General features: G+C 46.5%; 1 protein-coding gene across 2 annotated transcripts; it reads right to left on the bottom strand.

The window, feature by feature from the left end:
- Positions 162-14,911, bottom strand: CHGA (chromogranin A). 2 transcript variants are annotated; one of them, XM_021403573.1, is made up of 8 exons: positions 10,161-10,443; positions 9,691-9,737; positions 5,986-6,079; positions 5,574-5,642; positions 3,846-3,944; positions 2,742-3,251; positions 1,850-2,304; positions 162-659 (listed from the first exon to the last, which is right to left on the bottom strand). In XM_021403573.1, the coding sequence occupies exons 1-8, from the start codon at positions 10,201-10,203 to the stop codon at positions 576-578; spliced, it is 1,401 nt and encodes a 466-aa protein (XP_021259248.1). In that variant the 5' UTR covers positions 10,204-10,443; the 3' UTR covers positions 162-575. The 2 variants fall into 2 exon arrangements, with proteins under 2 accessions (XP_021259248.1, XP_021259249.1); XM_021403574.1 differs by lacking the exons at positions 9,691-9,737; positions 10,161-10,443 and adding an exon at positions 14,696-14,911.

Here is a 16,843-nt window from a genome sequence, read left to right as displayed (position 1 = left end):
ATTAAGGCTCCCTAGCCCCCACCTCAGCCTCATGGAGCCATCCAAGTGCTGTGGTGACCCTGGAAGGGCCACCAGGGTGTGTGGTGGCAAGAGGATGCAGCCCACCGCCACTGCAGCTGGCAAAGAAAGCAAGGAGCCCACCGTGGTTTTATTTTTCCTTAGATAAATTTTTATATAGAATATATTACAGTCAGAGTTCTCAGCTTTTAATCAAAAGGTAACAAGTTATTGCAGTTTTACCCAGTGAAACTACCGGTGGGAGGAGAACTTCTGAGAGAGCTCTCCTGTCTTTAAAAAAAAAAGAAAAAAACAGAAAGGGGAAAAAAATAAAAGTAAAGAGAGAAAATACAAGTGTAGGTCACACTTCTTGGCTACGGTGGCCCGGTGGGGCAGGTGGACATCCGTAGGGAACAGAGGAGCATGGGGGCAAGAAGCGGTGATGGGCACAACACTACTGCGAGGGAGGCGGGCCTGGTGCCCGCAGGGCCGGCGTCCGAGGCGCGGTGCTTCTGCTTGTTGTACTCGGCTTGAGACCGGGAAAGGAGACCACGGCGGGGGGAGGCTGCAGCCAGCCCTCAGCCCCGCCTCAGCTCGTGCAGCTTGTGGGCCACGCGCTCCAGCTCGGCCTCTATGGCAGCCAGGCTCTCCAGCTCCTGGTCCTGCAATGAGAGCAGAAATGGGGCAACAGGGAGCGAGAGGAGTGGGAAGGGTGGCTGGAGCCATACCACCTGCCTATTTCGCTGCCTGCTGCAGTGGGGAGGTATGGGAGCACTCCCTCTGTTCCTGCCAGTACACATGGAGGTGTTTGGGACATTCAGTCCCAATTTTCCAGGAGCAGCAGGGTAGACCTGCTCCATAGAACTCACACTGCTTTTGACCAAGAAGGAGGAGGTGCTCCCAGAGCTGCTGTCAGGGCTCTGGGCTGGGAGGGAGCAGCCTTTTGGGGGGAAGAGATCTGAGACATGAGCAGGTGATGGCAGGAGGCAGAAGGGGCAGGTGCTCACTCCTTGCTCAGAGCCAACACTTTTAGCTTTTCTTTCAACCAACATGACCAGAGACACACTCCCGGATGCTGGTGGGTGACTTTTAGGCAATGCTCCACTGCATAGCTAAGGCAAGAAAGGTGTCTTGGAGGCAAGAGAGATGCAGCAAACTGGCTTCATTCCTGGGCACCTGAGCATGGATTGTCCCAGAGCACTGCAGAGCCCATTCCCAGCCCCTGTGTTCAGCCCCCTGTGGCTCATATAAAAGGGAGCTCATCTTCAACACCAAGGAAAAACAAACAGTTGCTTCTGGCTGCCAGGGGATGTGCTGAGCTGTTGCACAACATCACATGAGGCACCAGGGAATGAGGTATATTCAGACAGCTTCACATCCCTTGCAGACATTTCCACCCTAACACCCGCTCTCCCACCACTGTTGTCCCTGGTTTGCCTCCCCAGGAGGCATGACACTGCTCATCCTATACCTGAGTTGGGGACAGATTTGACTGTCTCATGACTTGAAGGGGATTAGAGACGCAAAACCCACACCCAGGCTAGTCACTGTGTCCAGTGCAGGCCAGCACAATGCTCTTGTCACATTTTTAAAGCTCCCTAGGGTAGGGAATATTTTTGCACTGATTACTAAATCTAGGAAAGACTCAAAGGCAAGAAACAAGTGGAAATCTCAATAATACCTAGGTCTGGAAAACTGGAAGATCATCAAGCATGTCTTAGTATCTCTTATGTCACATAGAACCAATACGGGCTGCATAACACTAAGGCATCATCATTATCTCCTGTTAGCACAGTTTGGATTCCCAAGTGATAACCAGACAGGACTTACTCTTAAACCTATGTACACCAACCTCTGTTCTCCTGTTAGCACTGCCTTCCTCATCCTTCTTTTCTTCAGGCATGGGAGCAAGTGGAAATCCCTCACTGCTGTCCTCCTTTGAGTGATGTTTCCACGACCTTCTCACATCTTCCTCTGGGCGACTGAAGTCGTACTTGTGGGACCTGAGTGCCATTTTCATGGATCTGTCTGGGTCTTCTCCACTATCATTTTCCTCCATGCGCTTCTTTGATGTCAGCTGCTTGGCCAGCTCATCCATTTTGTTCCACCTCTTGGAGTCTTCCCACTCCCTGGAGGACTCATCCTCCATTTCCTCACTTTTGGCATCCCTGGACTGGAAGGTGTCCTCCTCTGCCTGCATTCCCTCATCCTCCAGGCGATGCCTTCCTCGTCTCGGTACATGTGGCTGCTCTTCCTCCTCCTCAGAGCTCTGCTCATCTTTGCCAAATCCCAGAGCATCGTCATTACCTGAAAGAGCATAACACAACTGTGAGCACAAGCTTTAACCTGGCTGGGCTCCACCTTTGAACCAAGACTTCAGAGGTGATGCAAGGTGACTTGGCCCCCTTTTTCCCAGGATTCTGGGATATCAAGTCATGGTCTCAGCAATGAGGACTAGAGACAGCAGTCAAAATCACAGAGGTTGTTCAAGGAAAGGCAAGGAATTGTCCCCAGGTGACAAGTGAGAAGCACGCAGCAAGGCAGCTGCAGTGTCTGTGCTACTGCCATGCAATATGCCCATGGGTCAGGTGCTTAGGGGTTCTGGGTGACTGTCACTGTGGGTATTTCTGTAAACCTGGTAAGCATCTGCCTGAACTTTTGAGGTCTAAAGCCTCTTATCAGCTTGCCTCAGCACTCTCATCTCACTCTGGGTAGGTATAAGCACAGTCATCCATGATACATACCCTCATCTTCCTGCATCTCCTCAGCCTCCCCATCCTCCTCAGCCAAATCAAGTAACCTCTCTGTTTCAGTAGGGTCCTCCTCTCCAGGAGCATCTTCTCCATCATCCTCCTGCTCCACACGCTCCTCTGCTGTGTCCTCCTTGCTCTGCCCCTGGCCCTGCCTGGATGGCTGCTCTCCTTCCTCCTCGAGCTCCAGGCTGTTCCTGGGGCCTCTGCGCTGCTCCTCTCCTTCCCCTCGCTGCTGCTGCTCATCCTCACCCAAATCTTTGTCATCATGGTTGTCCAAAGCTGCTTCTCCCTGGGCATCCTCTGTATCCTTGATCTCGTTGCTCTCTGCTTCCTCCTGGTCCTCCTTCTCACCAGGGCTGGCATCCTGCAGCCTAGGCTCCCTCACCTCGAGGCTATTTTTTGATTCTTCTCTCACATCTTCCTTTTGCTGGGCATTCTGTGCTGCCAGCTCAGCCAGGGATGCTGTGGGCTGCTCCTCCTCAGGGCGCTGTTGTGCCGCATCTGCAGAGAGGGGTGAGAAGCAACACCTCTCTTGAGAGCTCATTTCACAAATAGGGGAGCCTGGGTGAAAAACCATCACACCCCTTGTGGGCACCCCCTCCTCCCAACATGATGGGAGCCAGCTAACCCTTCTTTCTGCAGCACTGCACACTTCCAGATGGGCCAAATGCGGTCTGTTCAGGATAACGGTATTTTGTGTGTGTGTGGATTGTGTGTATCCCGAACTCAAATTTCACTGCAGGGGCCGTAACCTAACATCTTGCAAAGAAGGCTGTGAGACAGACCCACATTGCTCTTGTACCATCTCTTTCAGGACAGGGTTTCCCTGGCCATGACTCATCCTAAGCACTAAGTATGGCAGCAAGGTGGATGGGGTCACTATCAGGCTGGTAACCTGAACATCACTGGTTTGTGATGTTTGTGCCATGTTGTTTTATCCGGTAAATCAGACCAAAGCAAATACAGAATTGCTGGTGCCTGTCACACCCAAGGAGAGAGGCCTGGATGAGGAGCAGATGGACACATCAAGGCTGTCAGAAAGAACATCCTTGTTTACAGCCTGGCTGAATTCCCTGCCAGGAAGCTGACACTGACCTCTTTGCTTGTTCTCATCATTCTGACTTTCAAGGACTTCAGAAAGTTCGTCTTCAAAGCCACTGTTTTTCTTTTGCTGATGAGTTCTCTCATTGGCACCTGCGTCAGGTAAGAAAAAGTAGCAAAAAGCAGCATCTTCTGTACTTTCAGCAACTACAGATGGCAAAATAGCTATGCTCTTTATAATCGTACTTGTATTTTCTGCAATGGACAAATCTGCCAAAGGGGAGCTGTAGGATGGGAGATGCACGAACCAACTATGGTAACAAAGCCATCATCAAAAGCATTATCTGCAGGAATGAAAAGGTCTCTGTGAAAACAGAGAAGCAATGTTGCTAGGAAAACAGCAATATTGATGGAGAACTAGGGAACAGGAAATGCTGAGCTGCAGCACATTGAGGCCAACAAAATACTTAAGTATTGGAGTACTGAAGGGTAATAATTGCCTTCTGCCAGATGCTGCCCACAAACCTGACGTGAGCACTGGGAGCCCCTGCGCCCTCCTGCCTGGTGATGGGACCCTTCTCCATCAGTGTTGGCTTCATGAAGGCATCTGAAGGCAGTATGAGCTCAAGGATGGAGTGTGGGACCACTGCACAGTTGTCCTGGCAAGCATTGTTCCCCAGGCAGCCCCATCCCAATGGGTTCTGCATACTCAGCAAGCCATGCCTAACTCAGTTCACACCTAGCTTCTACAACTTAACTCAAAGGCCAGAGGCAGTACTGCTGGCTCAGGTATGTCTGGTCTTGCAGGAAGCAGGGCTACAGGGTGTGGGCTATTCAGACTGATCAGGAACAGGTGAAGCCAGCACAGAGGAGAGCAAGGAAAGAGCCTTTGTTTTTCCCTTGGGCTCCCACTCTCAGTCACTCTGATCTCTTGGTGAGAGTCCATGTTACCTCATTACAAAATGGTGTGATGGGCTCAAGTTAAGGAAAGAACAGAGCAAGCTGGAGCTCTATTGTGTTGCATACAACGTGGATGGCAGCTGACCACAACCCACACAACCTGGTCTGCCTGGGCAGCAACCCAATGCACTGAAGAGGCTCAGGTTTCTTTCTTCTGGATCATCAGAGCACCTCTGGAGCCCAACTGGGTCACTGCCTGCTGTCCCCACACAATAGGATTTAGGCAAGGACCAAACCATTCCTTTGGGAGCTGCGTGGAGCTCTCTCCTAATCTTGACATGCATTTTCCTTCTCCTTTCTACCTGCTGCCTCTGTGGCTTCCCCGCTCTGAAGGCAATCTGGTAGCAGTGTCTCCCAGCTATCCCTGGGTGCTGTGCCACCAGGGAGCAGGGCATGAGGCAGGACTTCCAGCTGGGTATCCCATGCAGAATGAGAAGGCAGGCAGGCAGCTGCAGCCTCAGGTGGACCACCTGGCTGGGATCCTCACCAGCTTTGAATATGCTTTGCCTGCAACCTGCAATCCTGTTCTGGGGACCTGGGGATAGTTTTCTCCCACCCCAAAATACATGCACTCTCTAGGAAAAATCTACATGGCCACCAAGTTACACTGCAGGTCATTTAAGTCATCAGATACATAGTGGAGTTGAGTTATTGTAAGAAAAGTTTCCCTACATTTGCAGTGTCCACTGGAAATCCTGGAACTATATTCCCTACGACACATTTTTATGATGTTAAATTAATGTATCATAAAACTACAAGAACTGTGCAAGGAGCTACAACTGATAAAATCCATCTTCCAAAACAACCGTAGTAAAACTGTACCTTGAGCAGCAATTTCCTGAAGTTCCTTCAGTAAATTTTGGTGGCGAAGGATAGAAATGATTCGTTCATCTGCAATAGGAGAGACTTGGTACAGAAGGTGACCAAAGACAACTTTCCACCACCCTTAGGAAATACTAAAGTACTCCACATTCCGTCTCCCTCCTCATTTACTCCTTCCTGTCCCCTGGCCTGATTTGCTGCCTCATCTCTCAGCTGTGTGCCTGGCAGGAAGGTCCCATGAAGAAATGGGGGCTCAGTGGGGTGACCACAAGGAAGGCAAGAGTGCTGGGGACCCTCTTCCAGCTGCCAGAGCATGTGTCAGACTGGGCCATGGGGAGCAAGACCAGCTCCTGCTTCTGTCCCTGCCTGATTCCCCTCTTGCTGATACCCAGCATTAAATATACATCTGTACCTCCTCTGAGTGTCTCTAGGCAGTCCTCACTGATCGGCAGTGGGTTTGGCTTAGATAAAGTATCAGAGATGACCTCCACGATGCACTTCATCACCTAGAAAGAGACAAAATACAAACTAAAGCACTGCTTCTTTGATTTTTTTTTCTTAAATCTATTTGTTACCTAGGCTGAAATGCAGCAGATGATAGCACAGATCCTCTTGCCTTTCTGGTGGAGCCAGAACGGAATGTTCAGTTCCCGTTTTACCCAACGCAAGAACAGAAGGTACCTCCCAAAACTGAGAAGTGAGCGAATGACACATGGCAATGGAAAGAGATACTTTGACACAACGTACACTTCAGCTGAGGATCTCATGACTCCAGCCCACCCAGAGGCTGCACACAAGGAGTGATTAAAGAGAAGCTCAATAGATGCCTACTGAACTCAAACTCACTGTTTTTAAAGGCAATGTGCCTCAACTTGAGTCCATAAAAGGACTCAGTGGGAGGTCATAGAGAGCAACAAGTGTCCACAGCTCTTGAGTTTTGCAAGCTATTCAAGCCCTGAGGAGGACATCCTGCTTAGACTGCAGCCAGGCATAGAGGGTGAGGAAAGTCAGATCATACTCTCAAAAGCAGTTGAGAAATACTGCTCTAAATGTCTAGAGAAGGGCAACCCCCTCTGCAGAAGTTCTTGACTTCCTGGATGAACTCAACTCATCTATTATAGACTGGAAGAGCTGAACATAGAGGCAGGTCCTCTAAAAGCAAGGAAGTTCCCACATGTTTGCTACTGCCTGGGGCAGCTTTCCAGATTGGACAGACCCTGGCCTGACCTCAGCAGAGCCCTTTTCTTCAGTGCGTAATGAGAAGGCATCGTTTTCATCACCCTCACTCAGGTCTTGCTCTTCATGCAGGCAACGACCCAGTGCTGCATGGCTGGGGTAGCCAATGGTTTCTGCAGGCAGCCCTAAGAGCCCTCACCTTCCTCACAAGGTGCCTTTCTCAGGAGAGCAGAGCACTGTACTGCAGTAGAAATTAGAGGCCAGCCAGCAATTCCCAGTCAGCTACAATGTTGCTCATACGAGCAACTGGATATATTTATTGACCAGCTGGAATGGGCAAATTTTCACCCTGTGTAAGGAGAGAATTCTGCTTTTGCAGGATACCAGACAGAAAATCTTAAACGCTTCAAGATTTGAACATTTTGAGGGGATTTATTGCTGAATTAAAAATGTTGCAGGAAAGATGTAACCAAAAAAAAAAAAAAAAAAGGGAAATTTCTCTGGTATCATTCTCCTATACCACAAACAGCCCATTAATATTGATTTCAGATGATCTAGTGACACCTCAATCTACCATTAAATAGAAGAAAAAAAACCCCAACATATTCTGATACTTCCTTTCTGCATTTCCCAACCTCTGGAGCCATTTTTTGCAGCAGTATTTGATGCAGTTTCTGAAGTAGGCAGTTTCTCTTCATTACAAATAAGAACCTAGTCCAACGAAACACCCTGTACAGGCTTCCTGAAGATTTCTAAAATGATTTCAGGTCATTGTCAGAGCACAAAGAAACATAACAACCACTAAAGAAATATGGCAGCTCTGTGGAGAAATTATGTAACTTAAAGAAATGAGGAATGCAGCCACCCCAACACTTTCCAGAACTTTTTGAAAGATCAAATCTTGCAGTGAGGTTTCACAAGGTCATGACTGATAGAACAGCCTACATCAGGAAAGGAAGGAGAGCCTTTCCAAAATCAGAGAATGGCTTATGCTGGAGAGGATCTTAAAGATCATCTAGGTCCCACTCCCTGATGTCAGGCTGCCCAGGGCGCCATCCAACAGAGTCTTAAATAATTCCAGGGATGGAGCATCCATGACTTCTCTGGGCAGCCTGTGCCAGGGCCTCACCGCCCTCTGAGTAAAGAATTTCCACCTAACCTCTAACCTACATCTCTCCTCTTTTTCTTTAAAGCCATTCCCCTTGTCCTATCATTATCAGACCAAGTAAAAAAAAAAAAAAAACCAGCAACAAACAAACAAAGAAAAAACCCCTCTTGCTTGTAAGCTCCCTTAAAATTCAAAAGAATATAATTAATCCAGTGCAGAAATTCAGACTGGAATTTTCCCATAGCTGCCCTCTAACTGTGAGCATGTAACTAATCCTTAAGAGTTTGTCACACTGTCCCTGCACGGAAATTTTTGTAGGAACACAACATTACTAGGAAAGACTTCACCACATTTAAACTCAACTATGCTCAGGCCCTTCCTGAAATGTATGCCTGCAAGTGAGAAATAGTGCCTTTTGAATGTAAGAGTAGGTATACACCAGAGATACTGTAAATGGTGTGGTCATGTTCAGCTCCGTTAGTGCAAGGAGAACCTAGGTATTCTCTGAGTTTGCTCTCAGCACAAACCCATGTCAGCACAGTACCCAAGGAGAGGACAGGCTTGGGAGATAATCCTTCCTTGGAGGAAAGATTTCCATGGAGTTGCACAAGTTTTCATAAAAAGTAATTGTAGCTTACGGGAATTTGCCATGTTTTACAGATAAAGAATATCAGGGAATGGATCTCTCAAGGAAAATGGTGGAATTAATAGATTTTCCCATGGAATGCCCAATGAGCATCCTGCTCTGGCCCAGCCCACTTTAAGGGGCAAGCATCTGCCTGAGCCTCCTTTCTCATCGCACAACCTGATGCAGGCACCCAGTGGCTCAGCCCTAGGAAGGGCTAAGCAGGCTAAAGGTCTTAGCTGGGCAACAGCTTGTCAGGCCCAGGTGTATCTGACAGGAGACTGGGAGGAGTTTCTCATGGTGCTCACTGTTATTTACAGAGACCGCACTATGGAATGTGTGTCTGAGAGTGACACAGGCGTGCTCCCTCCTATTGCTGCCTGGGGAAAACCCTGTGTGTCTAGAAGATTTCAGGAAACAAAGAGGTTCAGGAAGCAGATGGGAAAGGGCTGGTGTTAGCTTTCTATACATTGGCTCCTGTAGAAATCTTAATTTGGGCAGTAAAGAGATCAACTCATCTAAAAAACCACAGGTATTATAACATCAGGAAGGAGGTGGGAGGATTCTGCTGCAGGTGAACACAGAGAAACACACCTATCCAAGCATTCAGCTGCCAAAAGCCAGTTGGGAGTGCACATATGTGTGAAGTACATCAGAGATATGCATGGATGTAGGCACAAAATCCTACAAAAGAAGGCTGAAAATGTCAGTGAAGTCACACACAGCTTGTATCCATCCAGACAGAATGAGTAGTAGCTGAGGACAGATTAGCACTCTGAGAGTATCCGGTTGCCTATTTTTCAGGCACTCAGAGAAGTAACACACCACATGCATACAAAGGCAGACAGATGTATACACGCCCACAAACACACAGTCCCATTCCTGAATCATATCTCCCCCCTACTCTCCCCTGAGTCACCTCCTGTTTGAAGCTTTGAAAGGCTTTAAGTAGGAGGACCAGAAAGGGTCATACTCAACCTCCATGCCCAGCCTCACCGTGCCCAAGTACCCAAAAGTGGAACTGCAAAGGGTAAATCCTGGTAGGGAGGCATGGATCCTGACATGGGGAATTCTCTTGCAAATCCCCCCAGCTGTTACTTCCTACAGGCTGTTTCAGTAGGAGCAGCAGAGAGTAAGCCAGATAAGTAGAGGTTAAACATCACATTCTTCAGCTTTGCTCCCCTCTTTCACTACAGGCTTATTCTTACCTTAGTGTCCCCTTTATTCATTTCATTTGTCACAGGAAGGGAGACAGCTGCAAAATGAGGAGAGGGCAAAAAGAAAGAGCTTGTTATTCCCTGCCTCTAGGAGACAAGCATAGAAATCCTATCCTACTAAAAATAGGAGTGCAGGAGGTGGGAATCTGGCCCTGGTGGAAGTGGCCCCTGCGTGTGCACATCGTGCCTCCCGTCTATGAGGAAAGGGAAGAGAGGAGGGAAGGGAAGAGGGAAGGGACTCCGGTGGCTCTGGCACTGGGGACTAGCAGGGCCCCGTGCGGTCCCGGGCCGTGACCTTGCGGCAGCCGCTGTCCGCGGTGCTGAATCGGCCTCGGCCGTCTCTGTCCGAGGTGCTCAGGGGCGCGCGGCAGGAATAGAGCGGGGAGGGGGCGGCTCTGCCCGCAGTGCTGCGTGGCCCCGGAGCGGGGGAGGGGGCGCGGAGCTCGCCCAGCCCCACTTACCCGGCACAGCCAGCAGCAGGACGGCAAGAAGTCTCGGATTCATGGTGCTGGCGGGGTGCGGGGAAGGAGATCGGCAGAGCCTTCGTCTGGCCCTGGTTTGGAGGTTCGGCGAGGTGCTGGAAGGAGACCAGCACTGTGCGTGTCTGCGCCAGTGTCCTGGCTGAAGATCCTAGACGGGGCACTGCAGCAACCGGCTCATTTATATAAGTCAGCCCCTCGGAAATGGCGTCGGGAGGAAGCCACCTCCTCCTCTTTTTCTCCTCCCCTCTCACGCAGCCTGCCCATCAACCTTTACCACCTGCCGAGTATTGGAGGAGCAGCCACACTCCAGGACCCCACACAAATGCCCTGATTCCCCTGGCTGCCTGGGAAAAATGTTCCAGTAGCAAGATGTCAAGCTCAACTTGCTCCATCTTCTTTACGCAGAGCAGGAGCAGGATGATTATGAGCTGTATTTCCAAGAAATTGATAAGGGTGAGATGCACGTCACCCAACAATGGCCATCTACAAGCAGTTCAGCGTATATTTCCTTTCTGTGCATAACAGTAGTCACAAGTAAGAAAGCCACATCCGTATCCCAGACAGCATAGCTATTTGTAGATGGCTTTGCCCACTAGGGGTGCCCTTGCCTTCCACTGACCACAGAGAGAGACTAGATGAATAGCTTAGAATATATGTTGATATTTTTAGATGGCTGATAGATGTCTCCACGAAAGAGAGGAGTGCCCATAAGACTGGTCAGTAGCCAGATAACTGGTCACCATAAAGACAGTTTGCCAGTGGAGATGATGGGTCCCAGCAATTTGATGAAAGATTTGTTAAGTAGTAAGGTAGCAATGGGGTAAATGGCAGAAGTTGTTGGGGTTGTTGCTCAGCTACTGTGATTCTGTGAGCAAATTTTAATACATTGATATCTTTTATTTAGTAGTTCTCAACACACTATAACATCACGCTTTAAGTGTAATCTTGTAGTAACCAAGGTTACTGGATCACAGAACAAAGGAGGGAGAGGAAGTAATGAACTGGACCGTTCTCTTAGTCATAAGAATTGCCATGCCCTTGACAAAATGGTGGTTTATTCTTTGGATGTGACATCTATCAGAGCTGTCCCTTGAATCTCTTTTGAAAGTAACTGCAATGTTTCTTCAGGAGATGGTCAGAAGTTAATTTCCTCTAATATGCACCCCTGAGACTCAGTGTCACTGTTACGCTAGAGGATTATTATCCCTAGAGCAATTTCAGAGGTCAGAAAAGTCCAATACTTATATTAGAAAATCAAATTCAGAAAAGTATACTACCCTGTTACACTGACTGGGGAGTCCTACACTCGACAAGGAAGTGAAAACATACTTGTTCTGAGATAACAAAGATTCTGCTTTAAGACCAGACAGTACATGGATTTCCAGTATGTGCATGAAGATGTGTTCCCAAATGTATGCTTAACAGTCCTCTAATGTCCTCTAATATCTGATCTGTGCCTCAAAAGGCAGATTTAGGTTATAAAAGCACACTCCTATGTAATCAAAGTTCCCCCTCACTGTTGCATTTTCTATTTAATAGCAGAGAAAAGCTGGCAATAAATTGATCTTCTGAACAGAGTTTTGTGGATGACATTGATCGATGGTTATATGTTTATAAGACCATGAAATGAACACCCAGGACAGTTCTTGTTGTATGGGGAACCTCAGTCCTCCAGGAACAACAGACATCCTTTCTGTATGTGTGTGTGTTTATTTGTATTCTTGGATTTATTAAGTTATTTATTATTTATTGCCATATCCAATGACCTTTCACTCCTTCAGGGTACACAAGAGGAATTTAGTCTCTGATTATGAAGTACTGAACATCATTAAACTTGTTAATTCCTATGTATTTCTAACAGAGAAACAGATTGATCTGTTTATCAGGCTATATTTACCAGTCAAAATTTACTTATCTTTACACATAAATGTTGATCTTATTAGGATGATAAATTATCTCACTTCTAACCCAGTTGCTTATACAAAGCCTTTTTCTTCCCCAGGGTCTCATTTTTGAGAAATACAGTAGAATATGCAGTGTCTGTGACTATATGTTTTCCTCTCTCAAGCTGTGGTCTTGCATACTTTAAGTTCATTGCAATAGAGAAAGTAAATATTTTCCAGGTATGGCAAGAGTTCTCCCACTGTAGTAGCAAGCTAGATATAAATTTTTCTATTTATTGCCCCAGGGTAATGGATATGAAACTGTTAATCCAGCAATCAGTACTTCTGCTATTGGAATTTGTCTCATTAGGCACAGCTATATTAGGAACAGTCAAAGTAAAACATGTCAGGGAAAGATTTATGTCAAAGAGCAAAAGTGATCAAATAAAAAGTTGGAAGATATTCTGGCACTCAGAGAAAGGCAATGCCAGATGCAGACTTCAAGAGAAGAGCAAGTCTGTGAATGTCTGAAGTAGCTTTTTTATAGTATACAGAGAACAGGAGTAGGTTCTTAGTGGCTGGCAGTGATGATGGTAGGCATTTCTGGCCAATTGCTGTCTTGTAAAAAAGGCTGTTTAAGTCTGTAGAGAAAAATAACTATTTTCCTCGAAGCAGTCTGATTTCTAGTTCATTATGTGTGATGAGAATATGAAGAGCTCTATGCCATTACCTGCCTACAGTCACTAACATAGTATGTGCAGATCGGAAGGGTGCTGAGTTATTGTGGTAGGAAAAGGATATTTGCCCTACTAGCCTGAAAGGTGATATGAGAAGGCAGTGCCTGAATGGAGGAAGCAGAAAACCAGTGCTCTGGGCTGAGCAAACAAGAGGACAATCCAAAAAGCCACATTGTTATATGAACATCTTCATATGAAAAATATCATTTGGCTCAAACTCTATTCTCAGTCAACACATAAGAGCTACTCGTTTCCCAGAATTCAGGAAATAAAGCCAAAGGATCTGGAGTATGGCTCTGAGCTACTTTGAAAGCTTAATTCTCTAATTTCTTGGCTGAAACTGGGATAAGAATTCACCCTTCTCTGGTACTTGGAAGTACTGACACCACATTTCAGGCTGCTGTGATTTTACAAATTTGGAAACTGAGGCGGGGAAAGAGTAGAAGTGTCATTTTCACAAAGGTACCAAAAAAGTTTTAAGCCAAGGCACAGCTATTACCTGCACCTGTGCCAAACAGGCCACTAAGCAAAAAATTAACAATTACATTCTTGCATATGAAATCAATTGATAATAAACTGAAAACCTGAATGTAATCTCACTGACAAAGTAGTAGCAAGGCCTATCAAAAGCTCCACATACACCTTCTGCCCTACATTAGTCAACTATTCTCACCTCTCAATTTCCTGATACAAGCCACTCTTGTCTGCCTGTAAATAGAAACAAGCTTCAAAGCTCAGACTGCTGTTGTGAATATCCATCTACGCTGTTAAAAGGCAGTCCTCTCTTCTTTTCCAGGTCAGAGGCAAACTGATGTTAATTTATTTTAATTTTCTTCATCTAAACTTTGATTGCAACAACCTGAAATTAACTGATTTTCCTGTTCAAAGTTGTACTTGCACACAATCAGCAAAGCCCAACACTGTGCTCAAAGCTGACTGTGGCTGCTGCTCTGCCTATCTGTTTCCATTCTTGCCTGGCATGCACAGCTCTCACTGGGGCAGATGAATTATGTTCTCTATTGGGAGAAGAGACTTTTCCATAGCAATCCGAGAATACCATCAGGGCACCCTTACGAAGAGCTTGGATTTCAATATAGTTTTTCTTAACACTGTTCAGACACCAGTCTGGAAAAGGTAATACTCCCCTAGTGCATTGGTCAGTGTATCCAACACTTATAGCAAGAACTTGCTTATTCCTGTAAGCCCAACTGGATCAGTAAGAAAAGCTGGAAATGGAGGTTCTCCCCAGCCAAAATGATCTCCAGCATCCTCCCCAGGAAATTACTGATTATTCCCATGGATATGACTTTATTTGACTTGTGACAAGGAAGGCTGTGTCATGCTAATGTAAATATTAAGTAACCCAAAACAATTTTCTAGTGCTAGAATGGTCTTCAACAAGTTTATGAGAACGCTGTTGATATTGCTCAATGTTTACTTATCCCCAGAGTAAGAGACAGATAGTCCTATTTATTGCCCTCAGGCACTGACAAGGTTTATGAGAGTTAGTGATGCCAAAAAGGCACCAGGGTCAATTAGTTAAGGGGCTTGATTTTCTATTTATTTGTTTGTTTACTTAAAGCAGAAGGGAAAGATTATTATTTAAATGGAAAACATGTAATTATAGGTTTGGAAATGAAAAACTTAGACAGCCTTAGCAAATCTTTTCCCATTTTTAACCATAAAATCATATTAAAAAAAAAATTACAGTAAGAGTGATTCAGGTTTTTGTACCTGCACTCTCCAGGGAGTCCATAGACCGACCATATTGCCCCCACACTGCCTTCAGCTCACAGCTAACACATGGACCCACAGCCAGCATTGGCGTTATCCTAGACTATGTACATTAAATGACTGCTTGGAATATTTTGTACTGATTGATCTTATGCCTCACCTTCCTCCTTTAAACATCTGCTCCTTCATTCCAGAAGTGTCCCAGGCTGTCCTTCCACTTCAGGCCAGTCGCTCAGAGAACACCAGGGGAAGCACAGGGGTATGTAGATCCCATGGGTTACACTCCGATCAAACCATGCGAGCACAGTTGTGGTGTTTCTGGAGGTGTAAATCAGATGAACTCATGCTAACTTTCCCAATCCACATAGATCAAGTGACAAAATCTGAAATTAAAAAACAATTGCAATAAAAAGGACTTTTCTCTGACAGCAGGTTTTAGGATTGTGAAACAGGTAAGCACTTCCCATTCTAGTTGCTTTCTTTGATCTCTTCAGCGTACATCAGAAATGCTGCACATGAGGAGACGAAAAGGACGCTGAACATAGCTTGCTTCCCTGCTGCTACAGGAGGAGAGGGGAAAGTGGCGGGGAACAGTCATCTGAGCTTCTGCTTCCTGCACCCCTCTGTCCCCCAGACATGCCAGCCACTAAAGCCAGACTAAGGTCTTGAAAACACTTCCCTAGACCAGTGAGGTTTTCATGGACATTTACATGTTTCCCTTGCTCATTTCCTTTCCAAGAGAAACAATTTCTGTACTCTGATTTTTCATATGGCTCCTTCAAACCAGGCTACCAGCCAGTGAATCCTACAGACAAATTACCTACAGCACGGGTAACATAGTGAAGAGACGCAGCTGTGTCCTGCTTTCCTGGGCATTTTTAGTCTTCAATCACTTTTGTCACAGAAACTCTGTAGGGAATAGCTGAAAGACTTGTTTTCATTTCAGCAGTTACTGTACACAGGTGCCTCAAGAGTCTATATGCCTTCAAGTATATTTATTCCCTTGTATAAAGACATCATGGAGAGACCAGGGAGGGATTCTGGCACTCAGACATGCCAGCAGGAAGGCAGTAGTAGAGCATGGTCTCAGCCTGTATCTTGCAATCCAATAGCCTGCTTGTGGCAAAGAAAATCTCCCACTGCAGCTCCATTCTCCTTGTTGGCCCCTTGGCCCCTTCTCTCCCTCTATCCATCCTGCTCAGCCTGAGCAAGGCTGCAAGCACCCTTTGCAGTGAAGATGGCTCTTCCCTCAGATGTTCTGTTGATAAGGCAGTTTTCAAACACCAAATTGCAAGCTAAAGCCGGATAATAAATGGTCTCTACAGGCAAAGCAAACCTTTTCCTGCTATATTAATCAGAGAACAGGAGGAGGTAACCCTTCAGGTATTAAACTGCCTGAAAGCATCAGCGCAGAGCTTAAGGAACAGCCAGTGAATCTTAAATTACTGCTACTGAGCTTTTCCTCACCACACAGGAGCTTTGGTTTCCTTCCTCAATAACACTTTGGTTTCCTGGAGGAGCAGGGGCCACAGAACTGCAGAGCATGTCCTTGGGGAGCAGTGACTGTCTTCTGTAGAGCAATGGACATCCACGTGCTGGGTAGGGATTCTGCCACTACCCCTGTGCAGATCCCCCCTTCCTTTGCGCTGAGTTCAGACTCAGTTTCTGCCTCTAACTGCTAATGGGAAAGTTTCAGGACAAACCACACTTTCTATTTCACTGGGAAGAAAAAGGGAGGAAAGGGAGGAAAGGGAGGAAAGGGAGGAAAGGGAGGAAAGGGAGGAAAGGGAGGAAAGGGAGGAAAGGGAGGAAAGGGAGGAAAGCCTGGCCATGCTATTCTCTCTGTTTTTAGTGCTTCATTTTGTTTCAGTTTGCTGAAACAATGCCTGCTGACTCTCAACAGCTTTTTGTTTCTTGGAGGCAGCTAGATAACCACAAACACAGCATAATCCTTGTATGTGTTTCATGCTGTGTGAGAAGCAATTGCTGTTGTGTAACCTCACCAGAGCAGAAATGGAAGGCAGAGAAGATAAATGAGCACAAGGCTTACTTTACATTTAAAACCTGCAGTGAGTACATGACTTCCTGCACTGAGGGGAAGGTTGCAGCTGTGTTGCTTGATACAGGTTCATGCAGTGAGACACTGGGTATATAAGGAACACATTCATTAACTACAGTTCTAAACAAATCATTAATTAAAAGCCTGGATCCAAACATACACAAGTCAATAAGAAGACTCTTCCCCATTTCAGTGAGCTTGGGGCTGAGTCCCACACCTGGCACTGGGGCTACTGCCTCATGCAGGCAG

Source organism: Numida meleagris, chromosome 6 (assembly GCF_002078875.1).
Source record: "Numida meleagris isolate 19003 breed g44 Domestic line chromosome 6, NumMel1.0, whole genome shotgun sequence".
NCBI lineage: Eukaryota > Metazoa > Chordata > Aves > Galliformes > Numididae > Numida > Numida meleagris.
The sequence above is the reverse complement of the archived record's forward strand: the minus strand, read 5'-3'. Positions and strand labels throughout refer to the sequence as shown.

What these genes read in the sequence shown, in the direction of transcription:
- CHGA (XM_021403573.1), bottom strand. Translation starts at nt 10,203, where the DNA reads ATGAATCCGAGACTTCTTGCCGTCCTGCTGCTGGCTGTGCCGG. An exon ending in TGATGAGAACAAGCAAAGAG is followed by an intron (nt 3,252 to 3,845) that starts GTCAGTGTCAGC and finishes CCCTCTCTGCAG; the next exon opens with ATGCGGCACAACAGCGCCCT. An exon ending in GGAGATGCAGGAAGATGAGG is followed by an intron (nt 2,305 to 2,741) that starts GTATGTATCATG and finishes ATGCTCTTTCAG; the next exon opens with GTAATGACGATGCTCTGGGA.